General features: G+C 51.0%; 6 protein-coding genes across 6 annotated transcripts; 2 read left to right on the forward strand and 4 right to left on the reverse strand.

Moving 5' to 3' along the window:
- Nucleotides 1–7,810: 7,810 nt before the first annotated feature.
- Nucleotides 7,811–8,536, reverse strand: BKA67DRAFT_565770 (uncharacterized protein). Its single transcript, XM_046102830.1, has one exon. It carries the CDS (start codon nt 8,113–8,115, stop codon nt 7,837–7,839), a length of 279 nt encoding a protein of 92 aa, XP_045958891.1. The 5' UTR covers nt 8,116–8,536; the 3' UTR covers nt 7,811–7,836.
- BKA67DRAFT_285147 (uncharacterized protein) lies at nt 8,230–8,687 on the reverse strand. Its single transcript, XM_046095971.1, has one exon. It carries the CDS (start codon nt 8,608–8,610, stop codon nt 8,344–8,346), a length of 267 nt encoding a protein of 88 aa, XP_045958892.1. The 5' UTR covers nt 8,611–8,687; the 3' UTR covers nt 8,230–8,343.
- Nucleotides 8,688–11,034: 2,347 nt separating this feature from the next.
- Nucleotides 11,035–12,386, forward strand: BKA67DRAFT_658907 (uncharacterized protein; the record flags this gene model as incomplete). Its single annotated transcript, XM_046107364.1, has 3 exons — nt 11,035–11,172; nt 11,225–12,062; nt 12,124–12,386. 3 exons carry the CDS (start codon nt 11,035–11,037, stop codon nt 12,384–12,386), a joined length of 1,239 nt encoding a protein of 412 aa, XP_045958893.1.
- Nucleotides 12,387–16,596: 4,210 nt separating this feature from the next.
- On the forward strand, nt 16,597–19,627 carry BKA67DRAFT_658908 (uncharacterized protein; the record flags this gene model as incomplete). The annotated part of the gene is made up of 7 exons (XM_046107365.1): nt 16,597–16,643; nt 16,700–16,857; nt 16,917–17,226; nt 17,279–17,495; nt 17,549–17,851; nt 17,908–18,393; nt 18,452–19,627. The coding sequence occupies 7 exons, from the start codon at nt 16,597–16,599 to the stop codon at nt 19,625–19,627; spliced, it is 2,697 nt and encodes an 898-aa protein (XP_045958894.1).
- Nucleotides 19,628–20,360: 733 nt separating this feature from the next.
- On the reverse strand, nt 20,361–23,661 carry BKA67DRAFT_285185 (kinase-like domain-containing protein). Its single transcript, XM_046095972.1, has 3 exons — nt 20,875–23,661; nt 20,613–20,817; nt 20,361–20,548 (listed from the first exon to the last, which is right to left on the reverse strand). The coding sequence occupies exons 1-3, from the start codon at nt 23,387–23,389 to the stop codon at nt 20,509–20,511; spliced, it is 2,760 nt and encodes a 919-aa protein (XP_045958895.1). The 5' UTR covers nt 23,390–23,661; the 3' UTR covers nt 20,361–20,508.
- A 1,639-nt stretch (nt 23,662–25,300) lies between these two features.
- BKA67DRAFT_658910 (secretion-related small GTPase) lies at nt 25,301–26,171 on the reverse strand (the record flags this gene model as incomplete). The annotated part of the gene is made up of 3 exons (XM_046107366.1): nt 25,301–25,863; nt 25,932–25,995; nt 26,103–26,171. The coding sequence occupies 3 exons, from the start codon at nt 26,169–26,171 to the stop codon at nt 25,301–25,303; spliced, it is 696 nt and encodes a 231-aa protein (XP_045958896.1).
- Nucleotides 26,172–26,559: the final 388 nt, after the last annotated feature.

Here is a 26,559-nt window from a genome sequence, read left to right on the forward strand (position 1 = left end):
GCTTGCTAAACCCAACAGCCACAATGTCACCCATATATGCTACATAACATTGTGTTGGTGCCAGCTTGGGATCTGCTCCAGGCTCAAGAAGGCTAACTTGGGTACCATGGTACGCACTTGGCAAGCAGCAGCACAAGAGTTCGCGCAAATAGTAAGTAGCTCCCAAACGCCCAGCAGATTTTTTTTTCTTTATCGTACTTTGGCAGGATAATACCAGCCCGATATTGTTCTCTACTTTACTAGCAACGCTCTATATTGTCTAAGATTGTTACCTTGCTGCCTTTGTCGCTAGTCTAGTCGAGTAGCATGACACGAGTACTGCCGGTATGGTTTCAGAGCAGTGAAAAATACGTTCAACGTCAAACGTCTAAGCCCTACGCCAATGTGAACAAAGGGAGTCTAGGGAGCCCTTTTAGATGAACGTGCAGGAATTGCCGGAGTGTCAAAATACATAGTGGCCCTTGGTCTCCGCCGCACGTCACTTGAACTCTAATTGATTGAGGCACTTGAAGATCATCAGCTGATTCTTGCAGAGCCTTGCAGAAAGACCTGATTTCTTATTCCCACTCGGATCCATCGCCCTAGTTCTAGACATAGGTTTTGGTATTTCTAGACTGTTGATATGTCGTAAGCTGACAAGATCAGCCTCAGCGACAGTTGGGCGAGTAATCTAGCACCAATTGGATGTCGCATGCCCGGATGAGATGGGGGGCCGCTCGTTTGTGGGCGACCCGCACCGAGATCCAGGGACTACTGATCTCTGGGTTTAGGCTTGCAGGGCGCCCGCCGTCAGAGGAAGCTCATATCTTGCTTTTACAACCACTTCCGTTGATAATCGAGACACGGATCTAGTGCCCGTGAATTCACGTGGCTGAGAAACATACATATATGTTATCGTGTTTAGTGATCATGCATTCAGCTCAATTGAGCGGATCCTGAATTCGAAAAGAAAAGAAAATAGGTCCGTCAGACATCTGCTGCCATGCTATTACCTTGCCTTGTTTGTTCCCTGGGGGTCATTACGTATACATCATATCCCCCCGTCTCGCCCCGTTTTCCTGTAAGATGCGGCATATCATGCATCGATAATCAACCGACGGACAGAACATGAGCAAGATCGATAACGCGCCTCCTTGGCCAGGGAAAGCCACATTACAGCCCCTGGTCAAACACCTTGAGTGGGTATGTGCAGTAACTTTGTCACTTACAAGCCACCCGTCACCGGGGCCCCTGGTAAGAATGGAGGGTCGTCCCAAAGATCAAAGGCCGATTGCCAGCCCGATGAGGACCCGTGGCGATCCCAGCAGCCATCGTGTACGAGTATATCCACGCTCAGGGATCTGGACAACACCGGCATCATAAGCGAAACTCCAGCGTGGTCACCCACCGGACCCGCCAAGAGCTTCGCTTCGAGCTCTGGAAAGTCATCCTGAAGATGCGATTCGACCGTGAGATGCTCCCCTGTCGCAGCTAGGGGCCCCCCCTGCTCACCTGCCATGCCCGCCGGTAGGGTGGGATGCTCTTTGTCAGAAAAGCCCCTGACCGAAATAAGTGATGACAGGTGCTCGGACCAAGAATCGGGAAAACCTTATGGGCGGCGGGCTCTGCTTGTGCGTCCCCGGGTTGCAGCTCCGGGTTTTTGAACCCCGGAAATGCCTGTCAGCACAGAGCAGCCTGCACCATGAGGCGTCGTTCAGCATGAGGCGGGCTCATCTATACTTCTACTGGGATTCATCTCGTTCAGGTGAGCGCTGGATATTAATTGGAAACTCACTTTGTTGGTTAAAGGAACATTCCATGGGGAATGTAATCTGTCTGCAAGGATCTCCCACTGGGTGGGGCCCCCCTCGCTTAACGCACCGGCGAACGGGAGTGGAACCTAACTTACTGTACATAGACAAGGGAGTCTTTGAACTGGCATGGGCAGCCGGGATCTTGCGAATCTTGGATTTTGTGACCGTGACAGCAACCCCAGCCGACTGGCCCGTGGATTTCTCTCGGTGGGGTAGGGAGGAAGGTCGTTCGGATATTGAAGCAAACTAATAAATTCTTGGGGGAAATGCTTGCAAGCAGTATTATATCATGACGGGATTATCGACGGGGGCACCCAACTCGCCGTTGTGACGATAGACGGCCTCGGTCGGCCAACAACGGGACTCACATCTGACTTTACCACCCTGTCTGCCGCCCCCTGAGGCTGTCAAACTGTCAGACTCGGCCGACACTTCCCACAGTGGGGCCCCCTGTGGGTTGGGATATTAACAAGGTTGTCCGAGATATTACCTCTCATAGTAGATGACGAGGAAGAGCTTTGATCACTTGAATTCATAGTGCGGCAGTTCGCAATTCATTAATGTGAGAAGATGAGACTACATGACTCGTATGAGATTGTTCCCACTTTCGATCTCAACGGCTTTCGCAAATATGCTGATCATACAGATTCTAGTTTCGAGTCTCGACCGTACAATCAGCCGACCCCCTCGATTGTCGTTCTGCATAGTAGATGAATCATTACAGTCCAAAGCCAATCAAATTAGCTGGCTATTACAAAGTGCTGTGCCAGAGTTTGCAGTGTCCTGGGTCTCCATGTTCTGCAGAGGAGCATTAAAAGAGCACGAGTCAAACGCCATACGCCGAATCGCCTCGTGTTGCGATGATAATAATAAAAAAGTTGGCAATACGAAAACGAAAGCAGGGCCTGACATTTACCCATTTTCCTGCTTCACTACCCAAGGAGCGATACTTCTGCATGGAGTAGGATAACAATATAGCTACTGTGCGGTGAGGGCCCAGTCTTTTATTTTGAACCCTTGACAAGGTGGGAGCCGCGTCATTCCAACGAGTCCAGGGTCACATCGGCGGGTGAGCAAGGGTTATGCATTTAGACTTTGGTACCGACAACGGTCAACCAGGTTTGTACATATTATTCTGATCTGACCAAGTGTCATCTAAACGTCTTTTTGGGGACTGTAAGTGGGTGTGACGGATTACCAGAACAGCTCTCCAATGTGTGTATAGTCGCGTTAGGATACCAAGATCCTCCAAATGACATCACGAATTAAAAAAAAAAAATTTAATCAGGTGTCGTAAATGCACCGTCATGACCTCTTCCCTCTGCCGGTGAGCAACACGGATATTCCCTTTCAAGGACCAGGGTGCAGAGTTCGGAATATTTGTTACGGATAATCATCCGTTTCCGGTGTATTGACGCGAAGCGAGATCGCCGGGGATCATGGTTTGCCATCGTACATACATCAAGAATCCGATTGATTATGAAAATAAATAAATAAATGGGGAAAGCAAGGACTACAACATCTCCATCTCCGGGACCGTGTCAGTGCTTTTGAACGGCATTTGTGAACGAGGATTTGCTCAGCAGCGGGTGCGAATGAAGTTTTCCTTCTGACACCAAGGCCCCGCTGCCATACAGTAGTTATGCGTCCGGTGTGGCAGCCACAGATCTCAAAGTTTGCGGCTGGATGTGATATATCGAATCACGAAATGCGCTTCGTTTTGGCATGGGAAAGTGGTGACAGGTCGCCGACCGAAATCGAAAAGCAAACCCGCCAGGGTCCTTAATTATGAGTGAGACATACAACCTGGGTGCCGTGAGGCCGTGGCTGGTGATTTACGACCGTTGAGATGACCGTTGAGATCATGGTGGCTGCCAGGAGAAGAAATGTGACCACATATCTCGTGCTCTACAAGTGACACGGTCCTCTTTTTCTCTCTACTGGATTCTTCAATATGTCTTGGAATGCCTGCAAGTATTTCTGGATTGCACAGAGTTTTGCTTTTTTGTTCTTGCTGTGACACATCCGGATCTGTGTATCTATGCTCGGACGGATAAGGAAAACTGGTTGGATGAAATCCGGGGGTCTCGTAGCAACTACCATAGAAAGCAGCGACTGACAAGGTGTCCATACTACGGCGTACGACCTAGGTATACAGCGGGTGTCTAGTGCTCTGTATTTGACGGATGACATTAGGGTAACGCAATATTAGGTCTGCCACTGAAGCAGAACCCCAAGATCTACTAGAGGGACATGCCATCTTCGGGCGCTTGCTTTTCGATCAGTAATAATCCCCGCTCGAATATGCGTGATTCCGTTTGTGTTGCAAGTAGAATGGCGGTAAGAGCTTACGTCGACGATGTCATCCAGAGTGTCGGGTGGTTTTGAGGTCAGCAGACAGGGCATGTCATTCGAGGGTAGCACAGCAGTATGCTGAAAAGACGGATGAGGCTGGTACCACATGCAGTTGTTGTCTGTTTTGAGTGATCTTGACGGCATAGTTATCTTCCGCTGATCAGATAGTAAACATTTTCTAGGACGTCTGAAACTGCCTGCGAGATTAGCGAAGTTGTGTAAGAAGCCACAGCCTGGTTTCATCTCCCTGAGGTTGTGGAATCAGGATGCCCATTTTCTTCTTCTTTCTTTTCTCGATGATAATATCACACTATTTCGATGAACAGTGATGGAATCTTTCATGATACTTGTTCCGTGTGTGCGGATGCAGAAAATACTGAAAGCAGACTTCTGTTAGCTTAGAGAGCTGGCGCACTTTGAAATAAGAAAGCTATTTGATTGCGGAACTTCCTCAGTCGGGGTCTCATCAATTGTATACATGGCACTTTCTTCGAACACTGGCTGAATTGTATGCACCTGGATCATGCACTTCTCACGCGTATGTTCAGTTAGCTGAAATGCAACGATGCCTTTCCGGCGATTTGGTTGACAGTGATGGTCCACCGCATATGCAATGTTGCGCTCTTGCGGGCAGCCTTTGGTGAATAAAGGTATGCCCAAGAATCAACGCCATTGCTGTTTCCCTACATAGTGACACATGAAGTCGTCCAGGGCCGATTGGAGGATCTTGCAGATTGCTGGATCCGAAACTAAGGGTTCTCTCGAAGCCAAGGGGCCAAAGGCCCGCAGGCCCCGGAGACAGGTGTCGATCCAAGACTTCAGGGCGAGCCGAAAGCCCTGGACCCCCAGGTTGAACCCCGTCTACATGCATGGCATTTGAGAGATCACCACTCCTTTCCTGATCCAGTTATTGTCGCGAATCCTGTCCGATGGGGCCAAACGTCGAAAGCTTAACAATGCGGTCTTCTCACATGGAGCTAAGATTTCGGCTGAACTTGACAGACGGACGCACAAGCCCCATCAAGACTTGGCAGTTGTGACTTCTCTAGAGCATCGTGAGTGTCAGGCACGCATCAGTCCAGGATGAAAAAGAAAGCACCATAAGAGCGCTCCATTTTGGGTGCAACATACACGAGGTGGCTGCATGCATAGCACAGATTTTCTCTGGCCAGCGACTACCATGCCAATCGGCTCATATGAGCAGTTCGATTCGACGCCGCCGGTGGATAGCCGCATGGCGACAAGGGACTAGAGAGCCATGCTGCCATGAGGAGACCAGAAAAAGAAGTGTTGAAGATTAAATGCACCCTGTGTGTAGCCGGAAAAGCAATATAGCTCACCACTCTAGCTTTCAGTAGAAGCCAAAGCAAGGTGTTGTTCTCCAGAAGCCAGGATCAACCCAAACGTCGGAGGCATCTCGTGTTCAAGGTACTAGAATGTGTACTGCATACACGATCTTGCTCGGGATGCTATGTATGCGTTAATTAATCGACATTGCAGCGCTTGTGCAGCAGGATCTTAGGGAGCTTTGCTGCAACCGAGCGAATGTACATCAATCAAATCAGAAAATCCAGTAGGTTAGGTGAAGGTGGCACTGAGCCAAGAGCTAGCACTAGCGACTCCAGAAAAGGCTCAATGACAGCGGCTTCTGTATTGACCAATATATTCAATAGTGGGATCGCCAGGTCTGGTCCTTTGGCCTTTCTATAAGGGATCCTTTCTATAATAAGCAGTGTTAAACTAACCCAATTGCGCATAATACTATGCGCAACCGGCGTGCCGCAATAAGCACGCGGAAACGCGCCGTTGCGTACTTGTTAAAAGAGACAAGAGCGATCACTGGCACTACTGTACGTAGAATGGATACTGCTAAACTGCGTTTTGATTTTTGGAGGGGAAATTTAAAGGAAAAAGACATTGCATCTCGTAGCCGGACCTGAAACAGAAGATGCATACTCACCCTGTCCCTGGCTTGTCAGCCTTTCAACGGCACTCTCAATGGTCCAAGCTTTGTACGATGGCGAATGTGCAACAATCTGAACTTGAGGAGAAAACTCTAAATCATCGCATCGTTTTCGTGTCGTGGTAAATAAACAAAAATTAACGTACGGTACAGAGAAGCGGTACGAGCTTGGTCGCCTTCAACAGCTTTTGTTACATTGCAGTCGCTTGTGTAAGCAGTCCTGACGGTGTTCCTAGTTTTATACTACATGCGTAGTCTTTTCTTTTCTTTCGATGGAAACTGCGTCACGGCTAATCAATCTACAAAAACGTATTGCTTCTGCATGAAATACATGCGGCTGCTATTGAGCTGTGTTGACGATTGTGTTGATCCTAAGAATTGTCATTTCGGAGAATAGGATCGGGGATCCTGGTTCTCTCTGCATTAGCAAAAGGTTTCCACCAACCGGAAACGCTTCGTTCAAATCCGCAAATCCAAGAAATCTGCAAATCTGCCAATGCATTATATCCGTTTACAGAATATGACAAACATCGGGCTATGAACAACGCGATCAAAGTAACTAGACGTCGAACGCGAAATTGGCTTCGACTTGCTCAACCAGCAAGTCCGGGGACATTGCACGTCGAAGGTAGTATTTTGTTTGGGTAGGGTAGGGTAGGGTTCGTAAGCCATCATCGAGAAAACTTTATTCCATCGTATTCGCGTCCTTGGCACGCTCGTCCATGTCGACCAAAAGAGCCATTTACACACTACCCTGTAGACGATCAAACAGCCCGCAATTCGACCTCCTGAAGCCCTTTAAAATGTGATTGACATTTTCTTTATTGATGAGTGTCGTGAAAGGACGATCACTTGTATGATGTATACTACTTTTTTATAAGAGACATTACAAGATCCTCTGTCTGGCATATGTACCAAAGCACTGCAATGCACTGTGAAACCACTGAGTCTAGATGCAAGCCAGATGCCGCAAAGTTCTCAGGAAGGCGCCCCGGAATGCTCGAAAATCGATGCTTCAGGACTGAATGACGATCAGCCCCGGCCATAGCATTTACGGCACACGAATGTTTAGGTAATAGACGTGCCAGCTTTCACCTGTTCTTGAGTGCCCGAGCGCATCAAGGTGACGGCAGGGCTTTTCCAGGCTGACTGACAGCTTGCTGAAGAACCAATCGCAATTCATCAAAATTCTGTTTTGACATTTTTGACGTGCCAGAAGATTGCAAGTCTCGGCACGGATCTACTCTGCAGCTCGGATGATGAAGATCCAGAGATCATTATCTGACATTGTCTGTTCGCCCCGCGCATTCACATCTCCAAACCTTGAGCCGCATTACGGGGTTTTGTTTAGTTTTGTTTTCCATCAAGGCGCGCACAGATCCAGATAGCTTCAAACACAAGACGTTTTCAGCCGGCGGGTTGTATTTTGACGTGGACATCCATCACAGTGCATATATTCTTGTGATCGATGAAATCATAGCACCGTGCAACAGTTCGTGCCTGTTCTTCAGCCTCTCCAACGGTCTGATAAGTGCAAACCTTGTTCTAATCCTGTCCTGGTAGTGATGAGCAAGCAAATGGGCAAGACGGCTCGTTATGCGGATCATCAGCCGCGTAGGTGCCTGGGCAACATCGGGGGAGGCGCGATAAAAAGTTGCATGCCGAATCGTCAACAACGGCAGGTGCACCAAGTGAGCACCAAGTGAAGCGAAACCTACCCAGGAACTAGATTCCTGCTAACGCGACCCGAGCATAAGGTAATGGGTTAGCTTCTCCGGTGTACTGTGGTATGGGTGTCAAAGCCCTCGGTAGAGACCTCCACCTGAGCCGGCAGCAGTCTCCATGACTCGAGCGGAGAACCCGGCCGAATAAGCTGTCAGAAAAGGGAAGGCCTGTTTGGTAAAGAATCGTCAAATCATCGCGATTCTTTCGGTGAAATACTATTTGCGCGCTAGACAGGCCGCCGCACAAAACAAGCAACACGGCAGCCTTCTTGATCCCCATTCGTCACGGGTAGAAAGTCAGCTCTGTCATGCAACTACTATTTGTGTGCAGAAGATGGGTGATGATTGGATGGTCTGGCCTCTGTACAATATCACAGATCTCGCCCTGGTCCGATAGGACTCCAAGCACGAACTTTGTGACAGCGGCCTTTCCCTCTCGCAGTCTGAGCGCTGATGACGATCTCCAAGATTTACTCTCCGACCGGAATTTCGCTACAACGTACAAACATCAGGCAATAGTCGGTGGTTGGATCTGAATCAGCTGAGACGGCCAGCCGTGAAACATAACAGATGAAGGACAAGCACATAGCGTCATAGTAAACACTGTCATCAACAAATTCCAATGTACTTCGAGCCGGGTCATCATAGTTCGGACTAAGTAACGCAGGCCGCATGGCAATTTGGGGGCCCTCGTGTGACCGGGTGGTGTCTGTTTGATGAAGTCGTTCTTGATTACACCGGTTGCACACAAAAACACCCAGAACGATAACGCCATTGGTAAGTAGTGATGTGAAGCTTCTCACGCAAGGATATGCATCAGAATTCAGAAACCACTGGCGCCAATGCCGTAGGTGTATAGCCTCGTGCAGTAGAGCACCTGCAGCAGCAGATAGAGTTTGTTTGGTTCGCTAAGTGGCGGATGCCATGATTGCGTTAGCGTACTGAATGCCGCTGGGAATTCTAGGTTGGCTCTCCCAGCCCGCTGACAAGTATCCCGAACACCATTCCTTCCAACCGTAATTGCAGAGAAAGACATTGCCATTGAACCTCAACCTAACAGCGATCTTGCAATCTTCACGTCAAGATGATCACCACAACAACAGGTAATCATTGCTTACCGACTTGGCATTTTCTGTACCCTCTGGTCAGATCGGGCTCCAAGACTCAACATATTCAAGCCATTTGCCCAGCCTTCGAAACTTGTCCGGCAGCAAGATCTCCAACTCAACACATGGCTTTGCCGCAGTGGAACAAGGCGATAAAACCCTAAACGAAGTATGAAGAGTCGCAGTCAAGTCTCATGCACCCGGAGGCTTCTTATCTGCGTGTATTTGGACCCTTTGTTCATGGCAAATATTGCAGTCGAGATATAACCCCGGGTCAGGAGACCCGCCTCGTAACGTGCCTCTACCACGAAGGCGGACCCAACTCTTCGGTGCGTATCAGTTGGTATCCATAAGACGTCTACAGCCGAGAACTGTGCACGGGAGCATTCCCTTGGGTCGGGAACTTGCATCTGCTGAAATGTCGTTGGCTACAGAACATGGCGGCCTAGTAGCCTTGCCCGTGTCCCTTACTTTCAAAGCGTGAAGTTGTATTATTGAGATTTGATACTCAACGGCTATCGAATTCTATCCAATGGCGCTACAAGTTCAACGCCAAGACACGGGCTCGTAGAGAAGTTCTGTGTTCTCGGGATGCAATAAAGTGGCTTTATTAACAGGATAGGGCCTACAACAATATGAAAACAGCTAACCTAGGGCGGAAAGCATAAAGAATAAGTCCCATACTGGTCACAACTCTCTGGGATACACCACCTGTCAAGTGCCTGCAGTCTGAATATGCACTGGTACGTGGTGGTTGTAATGGTTGTGAACCACAGCATCCTTCATCGTTCCATCGGGCAATTTCATCTGGACCTGTATGTGGATCATAGCGAAGAACCGCTCTAGACCGGGGTCCGCACCCCCTGGTTAATGCAGTACGTACCTGTGCCCTTCCCTAGTCGTCTCTCGTGTCACTTCTTGTCTCCTCCCCTTCGCGCCGGGTCTGCCTGTCGTCAGACCCATATCCATGTCCCTGCTTGAGCATCTAGTGCCACCAAGCCTGGCAGTCTCATCAGTCCGTTGCTAATGCCCACTAAGGACGACGCCACAAGCTCCAGGTAGACCTACTTGTGGAGGTGCGGGAACTGTACATTCCCTGAAGTATCAATCTGTCTCTCCTCTTCTTCATCTAGACTTCCGATACAGTTGCATTTCATTATTGTCTCTTCCTTGCCTGTGCCTTCGCTGCTCAGGGCTCTTTGAGGTTTAGTTCTTCTTCGTCTCAACTCATACTCCATAGTTGAAAGGGGTCCTCCTTCCAACTTCAACACTCAAAAGCATTTAGACTCCTTGGTCAAAGTGCTTCTTTCGTTTCTGGTTTCTTTCGACTATTCTTTGCCTAAAGCATCACTTGACCAGTTATATGCCGATCTCGTCTGAGGCTTTGCTTGTGTCACTTGTCCCCGGGAACGACTATCTCAAAATCGACTTCAAGCATTGGATGTTTCTACCGTATCCAAGCTCTCTGCCATTGCCTCTTTAGGGACCATCCGTGCGTTTTACTCGTTGATCCACCATCGTCTAGTCCATGAAAGAGGTCACAGCACGATTGCTACAAAAGAAACACCCAATCGCCTATCCATTTGACTGCCTGGCTCCGCGGACCTCGTTCACTATTATCCTATCTCAGCAAAATTGTGGTCATAGAAATACCTATATCAGCGAAGATATCCTTGGGTTTCTTGTCTACTTTTATATAGACATTATCATACTGGGGGGGACCGTGCTCGGCTTGGGAGCAAACATTGTCTACTACACACCAACCTGGGAATTTCTATTCAAAGAACGAGCAAGGGATACAAGAAAATAACCACGAATCGCAAGCTGGTTCAACGGCCGCAAACAGCTCATGTCATACCATAAGGGTATGCGAAAATAGATATTCTCGGCTCGACAACTATATATCCCGAACTTCAAGTTGAGGCAAGCAATTCTTTGTGGATTGATCTGCATTTATCCACATATCTGACCAAGTAATTAACTAACATGCCTTTACAGGAACCAGACGTTTGTTCCAACTTGTTATGGAATATAGTTCATTTCGAACTATCAAGATAGATCGTACTTACAGACCACGAGAAGAAATTCACAAAATGTCTACACTCGCCATGCCTTTTCCTCAACACCACACCGGTTTCCACCGCGAGTTCCAGTGGCAAGAACCCCGTCATATCGATATTTCTCGACCACGAAATGAGCCTGAAAAGATTGCTCTGCCTTCCATTCGACAGGTAAGCAGACAAATGAGCTGGGTTTTGAGACTGCAAACTGATCAGAGGTTAGGCATTCCCAGAACTCCACTTACAGGTGCAGCAAGGTATCCCCTCAAGGACACCTTCTGCCACTTCACCAACCTCCGGGCCTTCTGGAGTATTAACTCCTCCCGAATACACCCACTCACCTAACCAGAACAAAAGGAGGCGGCTTTCAATCGACGGTGACAGGGACATGGAGAGACCTAGTCAAATACCTCGACTTTACGCCAGCCCGCCTCGAGTGATCTCCCGGCACCAGTCTCCTGGCATCAGTCGTCCAATTCCTGAGCCATGGTCGGCTTCCGGAAGGACTAGCCCATATTTGAAGAACTGTGCCATACCATCCATGCGGTCACCAAGAGCAGTCGAATTCCGCGAGCGAATGGAATCGCGGCTCAGTTTGCCAAGTCTACCTCAAATGGATTACGAGCGAAATGTGGCCATGAATCGAATGAGGAGCATTTCTCGAGATGACTTTGTACAGGAGTCTATGATACAAGGCATTCCACACATGGCCGGTGTCCCCATAGAGGCACCCGCTCCGGCTCACTACCGGGCACCGAGCTATGAATATGCATACCACCACCCGACGAGAGTTCAATCATTGTCGCTAGGGTCGATACACCCACTAGACCGCACGCCATTTGCACCAGGCGCCTATGGCCACCCCTTCCAAGAGACGTTTATGCGAATTGGAGAGCTGGGTATGGGTATGGGTGGAGACAACAAGCAACGAAAGCGCCGGGGCAACCTTCCAAAGGAGACTACGGACAAACTCCGTGCTTGGTTCGTGGCACATCTTCATCACCCATACCCAACAGAGGATGAGAAACAGGAGCTCATGAGGCAGACTGGATTGCAGATGAGTAAGTCTTCAACCAAACTCTCACAAATGTCACAAAGTGCTAATATTCCCTGTTCTTCCAGACCAAATTTCTAACTGGTTCATCAACGCACGCCGTCGCCAGCTCCCAACTATGGTCAACAACGCTCGTACCGAATCTGAGGCCATGGCAAGCCGTGGTGGCGACAGCAAAGTCTTGCCTTCAACTGAAAGGGCGGAGTACGAACACGATGGCAAGCGGGCCAGTGTGCCGCTTAGCGATGGCGAGGGTAGCGCCTATGACGAAGTCGACATGGACACCCTTGCTCGCCGTAGGTCGGCCAACATGAAGCGTGGCAGTATCTGAGCAGGATTCTGCCCTGTAATTTTATATTCAATATCTGTGTGTTATTACTGGTCGCTAGAATTTATCTTGGGAAATGGGGATTATAGGAGGTGGCATCCTTCAGGCAGGCTTCATGTGTTTTTGGCATCATCACGGAGCAACTTAAAATTGGGACTTATGGCCGGCTTCAGAGGAGCCAGCTGCAAACAGCGCTATATTATCAGGGACATATCTTTGCTTCACAGAAATTGCAAGGCGCATGGAAGGTTGTAGGTTACTATGGGACTTCGTGTGCCCTCAAACAAAGGTGGTCATAGACCGGTCTATCGAATCAATTTAATCATCACTACCAAAGTTTGTCTTTCTTTCTTAGAATCAAATCGGGCAAGTCGTGCGAAGGAAGATCGTCCAGGGAAGGCTTGTTGAGGCGTCCAGGTCATATGCCACTCTTGTCAAAGCGGTGAGCTTCATGCATACACTCTGGCAACAGGTGACCAATTATCCGTCATTATGTCACGCATGGTCGTACAGATCACAAGACTACGTTCTTACTTTTTTAATCATGAGAATTGCACCATGGACTTTACCGGTTGCGGGATCACCCGATCGATATATTAAAACTAATCTATATGTGCATACACATGCCAGGACGGCAGACCCAGCAGGGCTATTGTTTTGTTTTTCCCCTTTCCCATTCTCCATCCGCACTCGCAGCTGAGGTGCAAACACATATTCTCAAACCAAATCGTGCATATCCCATGCACTGTGCGACACAACCATCTCCTGGAATCCCAAATGGTTTGTCGAGACCCGGTGCCAAGATGGTACCAGTACCAAGGTATGCTGGATGCCGTCCCATGGTCACCGATCCGATCTCGCCCCTTTCCTTGGGCCTGGAACGTTGCAGGGCACCGGCATTGTGAGCCCCAAGAGCATCATCCGGTGTGCACATATTGTGGCTGGCTACTTGCATTCTCCATTGTGTGCATTTATCCCGCACAAACAGTTACGATTGGTCAAGGCAGTGACAAAGACCAAAATCCAAAAACGAAAGAAAGAAAAAAGTACAGTTTCGTGCCACGGCGGTTGTCGTCGAATCTCCAATAAGGGGGGGGGGGGTGTCGGTTGTAAAGAAAGGCTTTCCACACCAGATCCGGTCTAGGCAGCCCAAGCCTTTGCATCAGCGAGATCATCTGGGATAGACGGATGATGATGATGACGAAGGTTGGCCTGCGAATCCCTCCCCCTTTCGGCAGTGGCTCACCCAAGATCCGGGGCACTCGCGGTGACGCCAACATGACGGGTAGCCCACGCGCCTTACGAATACGGCCTCTATACTAGAAGCTATTTGCCCACCGGACGATTTACCGAGAACGTGATTTTGGATTACTATACAACATCTTGGCGAGCTCGGGCCCCTCGATCTGGAATATCGCATGACTTTGGGTTCCCCTAGTTCTGAGCGTTGTCCGTTTCCCCCTGGTTTAAGTTTCTGTAAGTCAACGCTGGCTAGACTGTGTCTTACTGGGCTGCAGTTTGCTGCAAGATTGCTGTCTCAGGTCTACGTGGGTAGGCACTTGAGTCGTTGTGGGGAAGTACACATGGTTGGTATGAATCGTTCCAAGACATGCTAACATGGAACTCATGGCTTTGGGGTCTCAACTCGACAAAGGGGCAAGCAAGACATTGGTCCCTGGATTGAGTCTCAGATATTCTGAACGGCTTGGTATGACATAGGTGGACGACCGGGCAGTTGGGTCCATTGGTGGGTCCTGATCTATGTATAAAGCAGTCCGGTGGGAGCATTTAGAGTCAAGGAAAGCGACAAAGCGTGACAATTTGTGGTCTGATGGAAAGTTCTAAATGTTTCAGAAAGTACCACTGTGTCGGGTTCGCATTCTTCGTGAAGTCGGCCACATGGTATCCAATTCCGACAAAGGTTGTCCTTAAGCTAAGAACATATTGTTCAAAACGGTTCATTCTGATTCGCTTGTACTGTGTAAACCACATTTCTTCAGACGAGAGATTCCTGCGATCAAAACCCGAGCTCAAGTATTACCGTACTAACTAGAGTGCTGTAGCATGTGCCCGAGACGTCGATTGCAGTAACATAGTATAGTGTAGAGCCGAGCAAAATTCCGCGAATAAGGCAGCTATTATGGTACAGCTTGAGGACCTGCAAATAGAGCCGAGTACATACAAACAGCACTGTTTCGACAGCTAATTTGATCCCTCCACCTTTGGTCGTCGTGAACGTAGCTAATAACGAGTAGCGAAATGCAAATAATCTCGTGTCTGCACGGTACTGTAATTGGCTCTCCATCATAAGCTAAAAAATGACAGCGGCTCTCGCTGACGACGGGTCAAAATCATAGTATGGAATCTGACACGCCATGTGGGTATTTATACCTGTGGTTTAATGATGGTCATGGACGGCTTCGATACTACTGGATGAGCAGTAAGACTAAGCCCACCGGAGTTACCATGATAGTTCTTTAAGGTTTCTCTTAGCGTTCTGTCAGTCGACGCGTCAAACCCGCATACACGACTAGGTTCGAACGCCAACTCACCGGCTTAGCCCTTGGATCGTGCTCAGGAGGCGCGAAGGTTTTGACGGCCGTCGATCCGGATTCCAGTCCCTGGGAATTTAGTGCAGGTCTATTCAACTCTTTGGGAAACCCGTAGCGTTCGTAAGTTTATTTAGCCGAGTTGGTTCGACGCAAGCAACCTCAAAGAGTCCGATAGTCCATATTTAGGTTCGCAGTTTTGCGCGAAAAAGGCGCACTGCCGATCCTGTAAACGGGTTCCTCCACTCGAAAGCTTGAGGAACTACCAAGTATTGCATGGTCGAAACCCCGTGATTGCTTGGTAGCCGAGGTTCATCGTCAAGTGTCCTGTAAAACAACCAGAAGGTGCTAAGAGATCTTGCTTGTGCGTTTCTGTCGAATCCTGCATGTATACCTGTTGATGAGGGCCTGTGCGATAGCGGTCACTCATGAGTGGTAATATTTCGAGGCTCTCTCTGGGAAGTTTACGTATTGTAGTGCATCGTATCTAGCATCAAAGGACGTACAACGTCGCTTGTCTGCCAAGTATCAACACACTCAGTCGATCTTATACTAAGACTATAGCCTCCCCAATTTTGCAAACCCTGATTCGCATAGTATATGAGTCAAGGAACCGAATACGCAGGCGTTGCGGCTTTGTCTCACAAAAGTACCCGGCACTCTGGATGTGGCTCGAACTAGAATATGTTCCACGTAAGCCACACCCAGATGACATCGTGACCGAGAACGTTAGCCCTCCGCATTCCGCATGTGCTGAAAGAGGCGTCACGTAGGTTCCAACGGCTCGTCTAGTGTGGTCCTTTTTCAGAGTTCCTTACGTCAAAACACCGTGGCACACACAACATGACTAAGTCCCCTCATCGACTGGTTCCCCACGACGACCCGAGACATGGGACAGTAGTCTTGTAGATGGACATCGTGGAAGCCGAGTCGAAGTACCTAGATGTGCCAGTTGTACTGCGCAAACATAAACGCCAGATCTCCTCATATTCTTGTATGAGTTCCTGGATCGACAGCTGTTGAACGCACACTAAGCCTCGCGGTCTCTAACTGTGTCTCTGCCCGGACGAGAATTTTGTTTCTCCATAACTCGGCCGACGAAAAGTTCCCTACTGTGAAAATTATCTCCGTGGAATCAAGTCTGGTGATCTGCTGGCCTGACATCAGGCGGGCAGGTATGGATTTAGCCAAGAGCAGGCGCGCACTCGAAGACGTCGCTATGGTATCGATCATGGATCGAACAAGATCTTATTATGATGGCCCATCGCAGCAGAGTAAGCAAGACTAGAGCCTCATGCACACGTACAATAACACGAAGCGACGTCCGGGTACTAGCAAAAAAAACATAGCATGGAGGATATGAATAGCAGTGCCTGCCTACCAATAAAAAGATTTCGTTGACTGAGTGGTGTTGTCATCGATTTCAAGTTCGACGTGTCATCGGCACTCGGCCTCACGTTATGCCGACTCTCAGGCCTGCGAAGGGAGCTGAGAGCCGGGAAGCTGGTGCCTATCTGCAACGGGCAATGTTCGGGCCCTGTGATGTACTGTAGTAAATGCAAGGCTGAATACTCTAACAATTGACGGCTACCGTGTTGATCTAATCACAACGTGCCACTTAGCGATGCCGTAGTGTCCCGGAGACCGAAACTCGGACAAGCACGATGCCGCCGACTGATGCCTCCGCAGAGGGCTCTTCATCCAATGAGTTGTGAGCTTGAGGACAGAATACACAAAATAGCTTATTTGACTAATACTTCTTTTCAGAGCTTGTACATCTTGTCGAAATCGTAAGCTGAAGTGTGATCGCGTCAAGCCTGCCTGCACTCGATGTGCGAAGTTCCAGGGAGAATGTGTCTATCCTGAGTCTCGAAGAAAACCTGCCTTCAAGCGGAGGAATGTAAAAGAGCTCGAAGCTCGTTTAGGTACCGAAACCCCAAATGGTCGGCGTGGTGATGTTTCGTAACTAAATAATACCATACAGCACAAGTGGAGGATCTCCTCAAGCAATCTGGGGACAAAGACTCAGGAGAAGAAAAGGCAGATGAAATATTTGATTTCAATTTCGCCGACTTCGCACCTACTACTGAAGATGTATTCCTTCAGGGCATGGATTACACACTCCCATCGGTTCCAATTGAAGGTGGCGCCATGTTCTCGATGCCTCAAGCCGATCCCTCCATGCCATTCACAGCCGCAGATGGCACTCAAACATCTGGCGCGGCCTTCGGGACAGAGCTATTCGGCTTAGGTATGTCCGAAACGCTGCCACCTTTCGAAGTGACAGAGGAGCTGTGAGTACAGCTGAAGCGCCTTCTCAGGAAGGGTCTAATGTTTTGGCCACAGGAATCGGATCTTCTTTGAGCGTCAACAACATTTCATTCCCATTGTACAACCCGCTAGATATTATCAAGCTTACTACTCAACACCTCATATGAAACCGCCAATGTGTCTTCAGTATGCGATTTGGACTTTAGCGTCCAACGGTCACGAGCAATATGGCCATCTCCATGACATCTTTTACCAACGCGCTCGGCAATACGCAGAAGCCGACGAGTTAAAGGTATGTCAGCCGCCATGTTAGCATTGCCTAGAACACCGACTTATGAGAAACAGGGATTTGGAGAACACTTCATCACCGTCCAGCATGCTCAAGCATGGGCCCTGATAACCACGGATGAGGCCAAGTGTATGCTGTTTACTCGAGCAGCCATGAGCGGAGCCCGTGCCATTCGTTTAGCACACATGATGGGCCTTCATCGGTTGGACGGAAATGACGAAGATCTTTCTCCTACACTGATGCCGCCCAAAGATTGGGTCGAGCTTGAGGAACGTCGACGAACATTCTGGGGAATCTTCTGTCTGGACAGCCATAGCTCTGTTTCAACCGGGTGGCCACACTTGATCGATCCTTGTGAGGTGAGTAGATTCAACACTTTCCATGTTTAGACTTTGTTATTGAGTCCCGCCTGTAGATTACAACGCATCTCCCGGCGTCAGAATCCGCCTTTGTAAGTGGTGAGCCCATGGAGACTTGCATGCTCCATGAGGCGTTCAAGGGACCGTCATACTCCTCCTTCGCTGGAGCCATACTCGTCTGTCATCTCTTCAACCAAATAATGAGGCACGTCCATAGGCCTGGCCGAGAAGACCACCCTGAAAATTACGAATACGGCGAGTACTGGCAGCGACACCGCGGAATTGACAACACAATTTCTAGCGCTTTCATGTTCCTACCTGAACATTTTAGACTCCCGGAACATTACCGGGATCCGACTGCGGTCCATACCAATTTAAACTACCATGCGTCACTCATCTGTCTACACCTTGCGGCGCTGGAGAGAATAGATGACTACAAGCTCGCGGACCACGCGAAAATTGCAAGCGAGAGTCGCTTGTTCACCGCGGCACAAGAAATCGTCAATATCATGAAGATGACAAGTCACCTGAAGACAAACCCTGTAAGCCTACCTACCTGGTTCCGCGGTGCAACAGAGTCGTGGCTAACACGCGTCACAGCGAAGTCCAATGGCGGCCGTAGCTCTCTACTGCGCGGCATCGGTGTTCATCTATCAATGCAAAGCCAACCCAAGCCCGAAGAACATTGACAACTTGGACTTCATCGTCGTCGCCATGGAAGCCATCGGCCGCGAGCACATTATCACTCGGGCGTTCCTGAAGCAGCTCCTGGTGGACATTGAGCTCAACAACATCACGCAGATCGGGCGGCCGCCCAGCGTAGACGACATGCCGAACACCATCACGGTCGGCAACCACAGGATCCCCCTGCTCGCCCGGACGCACATCAACAGGCACTCCTCCAGGCCGCAGCCGCCGCTGCCGGGACGCCTGCCCCTGGGCAAACCCCAGGGCATCGTAAACCCGCACAGGATGCGCGAGTGCGGCATCGGCTGGGGCAGCTCCATCAAGGACAACGGCACGGGTGCCGGGCTGTGCACCTACGCCGGGGACCACGGCCTGAAGTCCATGCTGGGCCAAGATATCACTCCGGGCTCCATCATCCCTGACGAAGGGAACGCCGCGAAGCGCAAAAGAGGCTCACACGGGGACGCCAGCACGACCGAGCCCGGTCAAGATCAGGACCCGCTGCTCTGGGGACCAACAGCAGCAGCAGCAACAACAGCGAGCGACACGACGCCGTCATCGAGCTCGACGCTGCCGACCGAATCCGGCGACCCCGAGATCCCGAGCACGCGGCCCGATGTCTTCGCGTCGTTCCAGCGATCGCCGTGGGCTCACCTGTCGCGGGGCATCACAAACAGCCTTCCCTACCGCGCGACAACGACGGCCGCGGCCGGACAGGAAACCCCCGCGACGGGCCCCGCCGACGAGCCCATGCCGCCGCCGCCTCAGCCAGCACCAGCTCAAGCGCGAGCGCGGGGTGCCCCCGGCCCCGCAGCCAGGGAGGCTGCAGCAACGGCGCCCCTTGACCGCGCTGGCCTGTTCACGTTCGCCCAGCGGCTGACGGGCTCGGCGACGGCGGTCGTCGCGCCGCCGGGGAGAAGCGACCCGTGGTTCATGGCAGCTGCCGCTGGGGTTAACGGGCAGGGCGGCGGCGATGCGGACGAGCTGGACTGGGAGGCGCTCGCGACATCTGCGGGCATCGACGTGGCGGCTTTCCCTGGTCTCGTCGCCAACGTCGAGGCTGGCGCGGGGAGGAACCATCCTGGTTGAGGAGACGGCGTAGTTTTGTTTTTCGGGGGTTTTTTTCTTCTTCTTCTGCCTAGCTGGGGTATGTCTGGTTGGTTGGGACGATGGCCTCGGAAGGAGGAAGAGGGCGGGCCTAGATGGGACGGGCACAGCACGGGATTTGTGCGGAAAAGGAGTGCACACGGGATTTGGACCATTGGGCGCGCCACCCGTCCTCACGTTATTAGACGAGGATCGAGGCACCGGATCAGTAGGTTACAAGGAGCGATGACGAGGACGATGATGCATGTTAAAGATACCAACTCTTCTCGCAGATCCAAGCATACAAAAATACTTGAATGAATAATATTGCTGTTACAGATTCCCAGCACAAGTACATGTGGGGGTAGAAGGTGCGTTTTTCTTCTCTTTCTCAATATTGATCAGCCGGAGCATGATGAGATGAAATGCTTCGACTTACAAAGAGCAAGAAAATTTGTGTTAAATGTTTGCACCACTTTATTTTCAACTCTCACCGTTGCTGCGCTCCGCACGATCTATCTCGATAATACAAAATACCCCAAATGCAGAGAAATCCATATACATTCACACAAATATATGTATATATGAGGCCTTGCCAATATTCTTTCCCCCCCTCCTTTTTTTTTTCACTAACCCCCCAAGCTCAGCCTCCTTCTGCTGTCGGATTGGCCTCTGGCGGCATGGGTTATTCTCTCATGTGCAGGAGATTTATCCTAAATGGCTGCGACTCGTCACGCATGTCTATATGTGTATACGTCCAAAGTATACCTCCAACGCCTTCCAGATGCTTTATTTCAATGCATTATTGTATCTTCCAATCCCACCCGAAACAAAATCTAGTTCTCTGTTTGTAACTTGGTATCTCTCACGAGATCTCCGCTTGCTTAGTATATACCCTGGGTACGGTATTGGAAGGTATCATAACTGTGCCACAGTCAGTCACAGCTCTTCGATGGCAAATCCATCCAGGTATCATGGTAGTACTTACAGTCGTGTGTAGTAGCTGCCTAATGACTTGGCAATCAGGTCAGTCTCGACGAAGTTCTCGGCTTCTTCAGCACTCAGATGCAGCTGGAAACGTTGCCGTAAAGTGGCGGTGACAGTTGTGATCCCAACTGCGAAGCACGGCATCTTTGAATCTCGACCCATCATGCTAACAAGGTCGATGATGTTATCCGCAGAACGACGCAGAGCTGTTCGTTGACAGTTAGCTTCTGGATCGCCCTCATGCCCGATAGTTAGCTGCTCACCTTGAAATGCTTGTTTACACAGCTTTTTGAAGTCGTCGTAGTCTTGAGTTCCAACGCCGCCGAGGACCTCAAGGTATTCGTAGGTGAATTTGAAAGGCGCAGCTTCGAAGCCCACGGAGCCTGGCGAGTTTGACAGCATAAAGCCAAAGTCGATATGAACAATGTGGCCCTCGTTGTCGATGAGAACATTGCCATTGTGGCGGTCCTTGAGCTGCAAGACATATGAAATCATGCTGTATGCCGCAAGTGACCGTTTGAAGGCATCCACGGCAGCTTTGTGCGGCTCGCTATCCGTAGGACCAAACGTCTTTATAAAGTGGTCCCTGAGCGTAGCAATCCGCCTCCTCGGGTTCTGGCCAGATTCGATCAGTGCAAGTGTCAAACTTCTCTTCAACGAGTGGAGCGACACGCCGTTGGTGATGGTCTCAATCAGACCAGATGACTCTCCCGTAACAAGGATGCGCATGACTTTCACCCAAACAGGCGTGCCGGCATCGGTCCAGATCTTGTCACAAGCTTGTATGAGCTGACATGCGAAAGCCTCTTGTCGCAGATCAGCTCCAGTCTTTACAATGACACTGACGAGATCCCAGTTCTTCATCCATCCATAGGGGGACGACTTCCGAATGCGCTCCTTCTTTTGCTCCCATGCTTCACCGAAAACTGCCGCACTCGGGTCGTCGCGGTCTCCTTTGCGTCTCACGCCGCCAGTCATTGCGTCGTTTTCCATTCGTGCCTGACCTGCGCTCTCGTTCATTCCCGTCTCGAGTTCTTGTTCAATCTCGGCAGCTTCAGCGGCTACATTTGCAGCAGTCGTTCTTGCAATGATCATATCGAAAGTCGGCCCTTGGGGATCGTTCACTTCGAAGTTCTGTTCCTCAAGGTTCTGCATGCTGGCAATGATCTTGGCTCTGATAGCTGCCACCTCCTGCTTGGGCCGTTTGCCACTAGTAGCCTCGAGTTGGGCCAGCATTTGCGAGGCAGTGCGCATGTGCGTTGCCAAAGCCGAGAAGTCGGGCTGGTCGGCCGAGTTGTTTTTCGGGTTCTGCAATGTCATCCTTCTCAGGCCACCTGGGCTACTGGACCTCGAAGTAGACGTTGCCGAAGTCCGGGGTGTTGTCAGAGTCAGTTCGGACAAACTCGAAAGAGTGGTAGTTCCAGACGGCACGCGCTGGGGCTTGGATGGTAGTTTGCCGTGCTTCTTATTGGCGGCTTCATCGTCGACCGGTTTGAGCATTGGCGAGCTTCCTAGGTCACCCGAGCTTGGCTCGAATACGCTGTCCACTTTTTCCTCCTTCACAGCTGGCCCGATTATACGTTCGCCAGTTGAGACTCGAGGGGCATCTGACAGGTCAAATATCCGTTTGCGGCTCCCTTGTTCGGCCAAGAGTGTGGTCAACAATCTCTGGTTATCAGGCGATTCTGGGTCGAAGCAGAAATCATCCCTCAGGATCTCCACCATGAGCAGATATGGCACCTTCTCGGCACTGTTCAGAACTGTGGCTTCGGCCGGATTCACCCTCACTATACGGTGATGCCGACTCTTGGAAGGAGAACCATCGACCAGTGTAGGCGGGCAGATAATCGGAATGTCGAGTTCGGCAGGCAAATCTCTGGCTATCAATGCTAGTTCTGCGCGTAGAGCACTGAGACGGGCTTGTTTGGGTACAATGACCAAGCGATTGGAGATATCTTCGAGTGCCGTCAGGAAGGCTGTCTGACAGCGGAAATAGTTCTGGCGCAACAGCTTTGCTTTCTGCGCCGTGGTCATCTCCGCCTGGCTTAGGAGAGTCTTGACGTGGTGGGAATGCCGTCGCGAGAGGCCATCAGTCGGACGAGGGAAACCGGCAGAGACGGGAGTCGCAGGCTGCGTGAAAACCCTTGGAGAGCGCACATCGGGCAAGGGCAGGGACGAAGAACTAAGCCGTGCCTCCAAGATCTTGCTCTCGATGAAGTCGGGCTTCCGCGGCTTGTCGGGGGCGTCTCGTTTGGTTGAGCCGGACGACGAGGGCGGGCGTGCCACGGTCACGCGCGGGGACTGCGGCAGCTGTTGTTGCTCTCTGGCTACCTTGCCTTCCTGGATGGTAGCTGTTGGTGCGCTCGGTACTCGGTTCGGGTCGCGACGCCTCGACCGCGTACTCTGGGCCGAGACAGTCTGGCTTCTCGTGATCTTGGCGGGCTGGTTCTGGTTCTGGGTCTGGCTTGCCTCGGATATCACGTCGCCATCCGGAGTGGTTCTTCGAGCCTGCGCGACCGCCAGGGGCCCAGCTATTTGTGGGAGGAGCGGAAGACCAATGCTGGCCAAGACAAAGCTCGCGAGGACGGTTACGGGAAGGGTGTTCTCAGTGATCTTGTCGGCCCTTGCGGAATCCGAGAGCCCGAAGACAATGTGTTGGACTTTGTTGTAGATTCTCCGACATGTCTTGAAGGGCTGGGCCTGTGGTGTTGACGCTAGATCGTGAAGGTAGGTTTGGAACAACCAGAAGGTCTGCGAGCAGATTGGATCGATCAGCATATGACATGGGCTCTGGTAGTGACACGGATATAGACCGTTGACAGGGCCACGAGCAAAGAATTCAAGGGTTCCTAACCAGTAATGCGGCGGTGACGGATTCTTGGCATAGGTCTAGCAGAAACTCTTCCAGAGCCATGGACTCGTTGTCGATGCTGATGATGAGGTGACATAGCTGCGGCAGGAAGAACTCGATGTCCTCGTAGGGGAACTGTCGGAGTTTGGAGCACAAGACATAATGTATGCCAACATGGTCTGCATATCGTCTAGAGAGGAGGAAGAAGCTAGTTTAGAGACAAAGACATCGGGAGAGGGGGGCGGCGCATTGCGTACAGGACAGGATAGGGCAGGGCGGGAGAGGGGAGGAGACTCACGACAGGTATGAGACGGAGAGGAAGGGGTTCTGGTTAAAGACATCACTCTCGAAGAACCTCTGAAGCAAGTCCCACGACATAGCTAGCGAATTGTCGTCGCTCACTGGGCTACATAAGACGACGGGAGTAGTGGTGGCTCATGAGGCGGGCGGGCCTCAGCTCTGGGATCTAGACCTAGACATTCAAATCTGGCAAGGGCAATGGCAATGGCAAGCTCGTGTTGTTCATGACCGTCCACGACAGCTTCGCCTGGTCGTCTCGTTTTCTTCCCAGCAGAAAGCAGAGGGGGGGAATAAGTGACTGGGCAGACGGGGGGGACGGGCTTCCCTGAAATTCCTCAAAATTGTAAAGCTGTCTCTTTGCGATCAAGTCATTGATTGCAACCCCCAGGAAGGTAATTGACCAATTCATTAACGGGTACCGCAATCTAGCAGAGACTACGGGGACTTCGGCGCTGTTTAGTGGGGGGGTGCACAAGTCAACCCCAAACTCGGTGCAACTCAGCTGTGACCGCAACTGCTGCAACTACAACTCCTGGCTTGATGATCGATTAGCGACAGGATACAGTATGTACATTAACCTGGGGGTATAGTCGCCAAGTATAGTAAGCCATGTAGCTTAGGACCGACAGCTTGCAGGTGAGCTCCGGCTACACACTGTGTGAGCACCTGTCATTACCTGGAAGCACAATTTAAGTTACGGCGCTGGCTGCATGGCTGCAAAACCCCGTCAGAAGGTCCGGCGTCTAGAGTCCAGAGTCCAGAGTTCAGACAGGTACCTCGTCTTGAGCCTTTGACCCCTGCGCCGCTGATTCATCCATGGCAGTCGTAGCGGCTGTAGTAGTGGGCTCCATCAGGATTGATTGCTGCTGCAACTCCGTATTGTATGTACCTTGAACCAGATGAGGCTTACAAACACCTAGGCTATGTACCAACGGACCGAGGCGAATTCATACCTCCTTTTCCTCTGCTGATTCATTGAAGGGCGCCCGGGACAAGTAAAAGCTCCCGAGACGCATGCCGTGCGAAAACGTGTACAAGTCTTGAAAACGCTTCTTCTTTCTTTGATTCTATTCGGCTACCACTTACCAGAGAAGAGAGGTAAAAACTTTCACGAAATAATACCTCTGTTAATTATTACAACCCAGACCTGACCTGAAACAAACCCACTGTAGACCCAAATTATTCGCTGCAGGAAAGGCGATCGACATGGGACATGTTTTGACATGCTGCACTTTCTTCACACATGGTTGGATTTGATAGACATGCCGTCAAGCTATCTCCCATAGCCTCGGAAAGAACACACTGCCAAAGAAACGCAAGAGGCTCCGATCCCCTCATGCTACCGGAGGCTCTGAAACAGAAAAGCCGCATATGGAGGACACGATGATAATTAGCGGCCGATTCCCTGTGCCTTTGCCGGATTGGCTCAAACGTATTCCATGAGTTGGTCCCCTCGTCAGCACGTGCAGGACTCTCCCATATCCTACACCGTGGGAGTCGGATCGAATATGCGAGCACTCTCCACTGCTTTGATTTCTCTAGCAAGCACAACCCTCCTTGGCTGCCTCCCTCGGCCCGTTGAGGCTCACTCTCTGCTCCTCGCCACCGCGGCTGACGGCATTTGACGCTCCTGGGCCTCTCGTGCTCTTCAGGGATGTCTCCGGGATGGCGTTGGCGATGGCCGTGAAGACTTCGGAGACGTTGTGGCCAGTCTTGGCACTCGTCTCGAAGAAGAGCAGGCTCTCCTCTTCGGCGTAGGTTCTGCCCTCGTCGGTGGAGACTTTCCTGGCATCACCGGACTCGTCGGCGTCGGCGTCGGCGTCGTGTACGTCGGCGTCGGGGCTCTCGTTTGTCAGGTCAAGCTTGTTCCCGACCAGTGCGATGACGATGCCGGGAGATGCTTGCCGCTGCAGCTCGGCGACCCAGTGCTTTGCCTTGATGAGGGACGTGGGCTTGGTGAGATCGTAGACGACGAGGGCCGCTTGCGCATTACGGTAGTACATGGGGGCCAGAGAGGCGAAGCGCTCCTGACCTGCCGTGTCCCAGATTTCGAACTTGATGGTCCTCGTGGGTAGGTTGCATTTTTGTGTGAGGAAAGCGGCTATGACGGGGGGCATGTGGTCAGAAGGGGCGCATTCTCGCGACACAAGACTGGTGCAAGGACGTTACCTCCGATTGTGGGCTCCTTGTTCTCCTGGAAGTCGTTGTTGACGAAGCGGAGTACGAGTGACGACTAGAGCAGAGGCATGGTTAGTCGCGGGTGTTGCGCTGCGCTGGAGACTGTGATTGGAGTTCGAATTCGAATCTGAACCCGAGTCCGAATTGAAGCTATCCGCGCACCTTTCCAACAGCTGCCTCTCCCAGCAGCACCAGCTTGACGCTGCTACTCGGTTTCGGGGCATCCGCCATGTTTGTCGTGTTCGTTTACGGGAACGAAAAGTGTGTGGTCGGGGTGTTTTCAATTAGATGAAATGGGCGTTGTACTTGTTATCTGAAATGCGATGGGGGGGGGTTTTCGAAGAGGATGGCCAAGTGCGATAGGGCAGGCAGAGAGAGATACCGAACTGGAACTTTCGTGTAACATGACGACGGGCGCAGGACCATAAGAAGCGCCACTGAAGTACGCCGTAATCCCGTGCGGATTGCACTAGACTAACCTAGGTGAGCCTTAGCCTTAGACTAACTGAAGCGAGCTGAGCAAACGTCAGACGTCAACTTGCACTACACGCTCCTTGGCCTAGTGCGGGACCACAGGACACGCGGAGGTTGGAACATCTCTGGCACCGTTGCTGTCACC

This window comes from Truncatella angustata, assembly GCF_020726525.1.
Source record: "Truncatella angustata strain MPI-SDFR-AT-0073 chromosome Unknown BKA67scaffold_4, whole genome shotgun sequence".
NCBI lineage: Eukaryota > Fungi > Ascomycota > Sordariomycetes > Amphisphaeriales > Sporocadaceae > Truncatella > Truncatella angustata.

Excerpts from the sequence above, each read along its gene's own strand:
- BKA67DRAFT_565770 (XM_046102830.1), bottom strand. The coding sequence starts at position 8,115 with ATGGGGATCAAGAAGGCTGCCGTGTTGCTTGTTTTGTGCGGCGGCCTG.
- BKA67DRAFT_285147 (XM_046095971.1), bottom strand. The coding sequence starts at position 8,610 with ATGGCGTTATCGTTCTGGGTGTTTTTGTGTGCAACCGGTGTAATCAAG.
- BKA67DRAFT_285185 (XM_046095972.1), bottom strand. The coding sequence starts at position 23,389 with ATGCTGATCGATCCAATCTGCTCGCAGACCTTCTGGTTGTTCCAAACC. Across the intron at positions 20,818-20,874 it reads GTGTAAACAAGCATTTCAAG|CTCTGCGTCGTTCTGCGGAT; the intron begins GTGAGCAGCTAA and ends GTCAACGAACAG. Across the intron at positions 20,549-20,612 it reads GGCAGCTACTACACACGACT|TTATGATACCTTCCAATACC; the intron begins GTAAGTACTACC and ends ACTGTGGCACAG.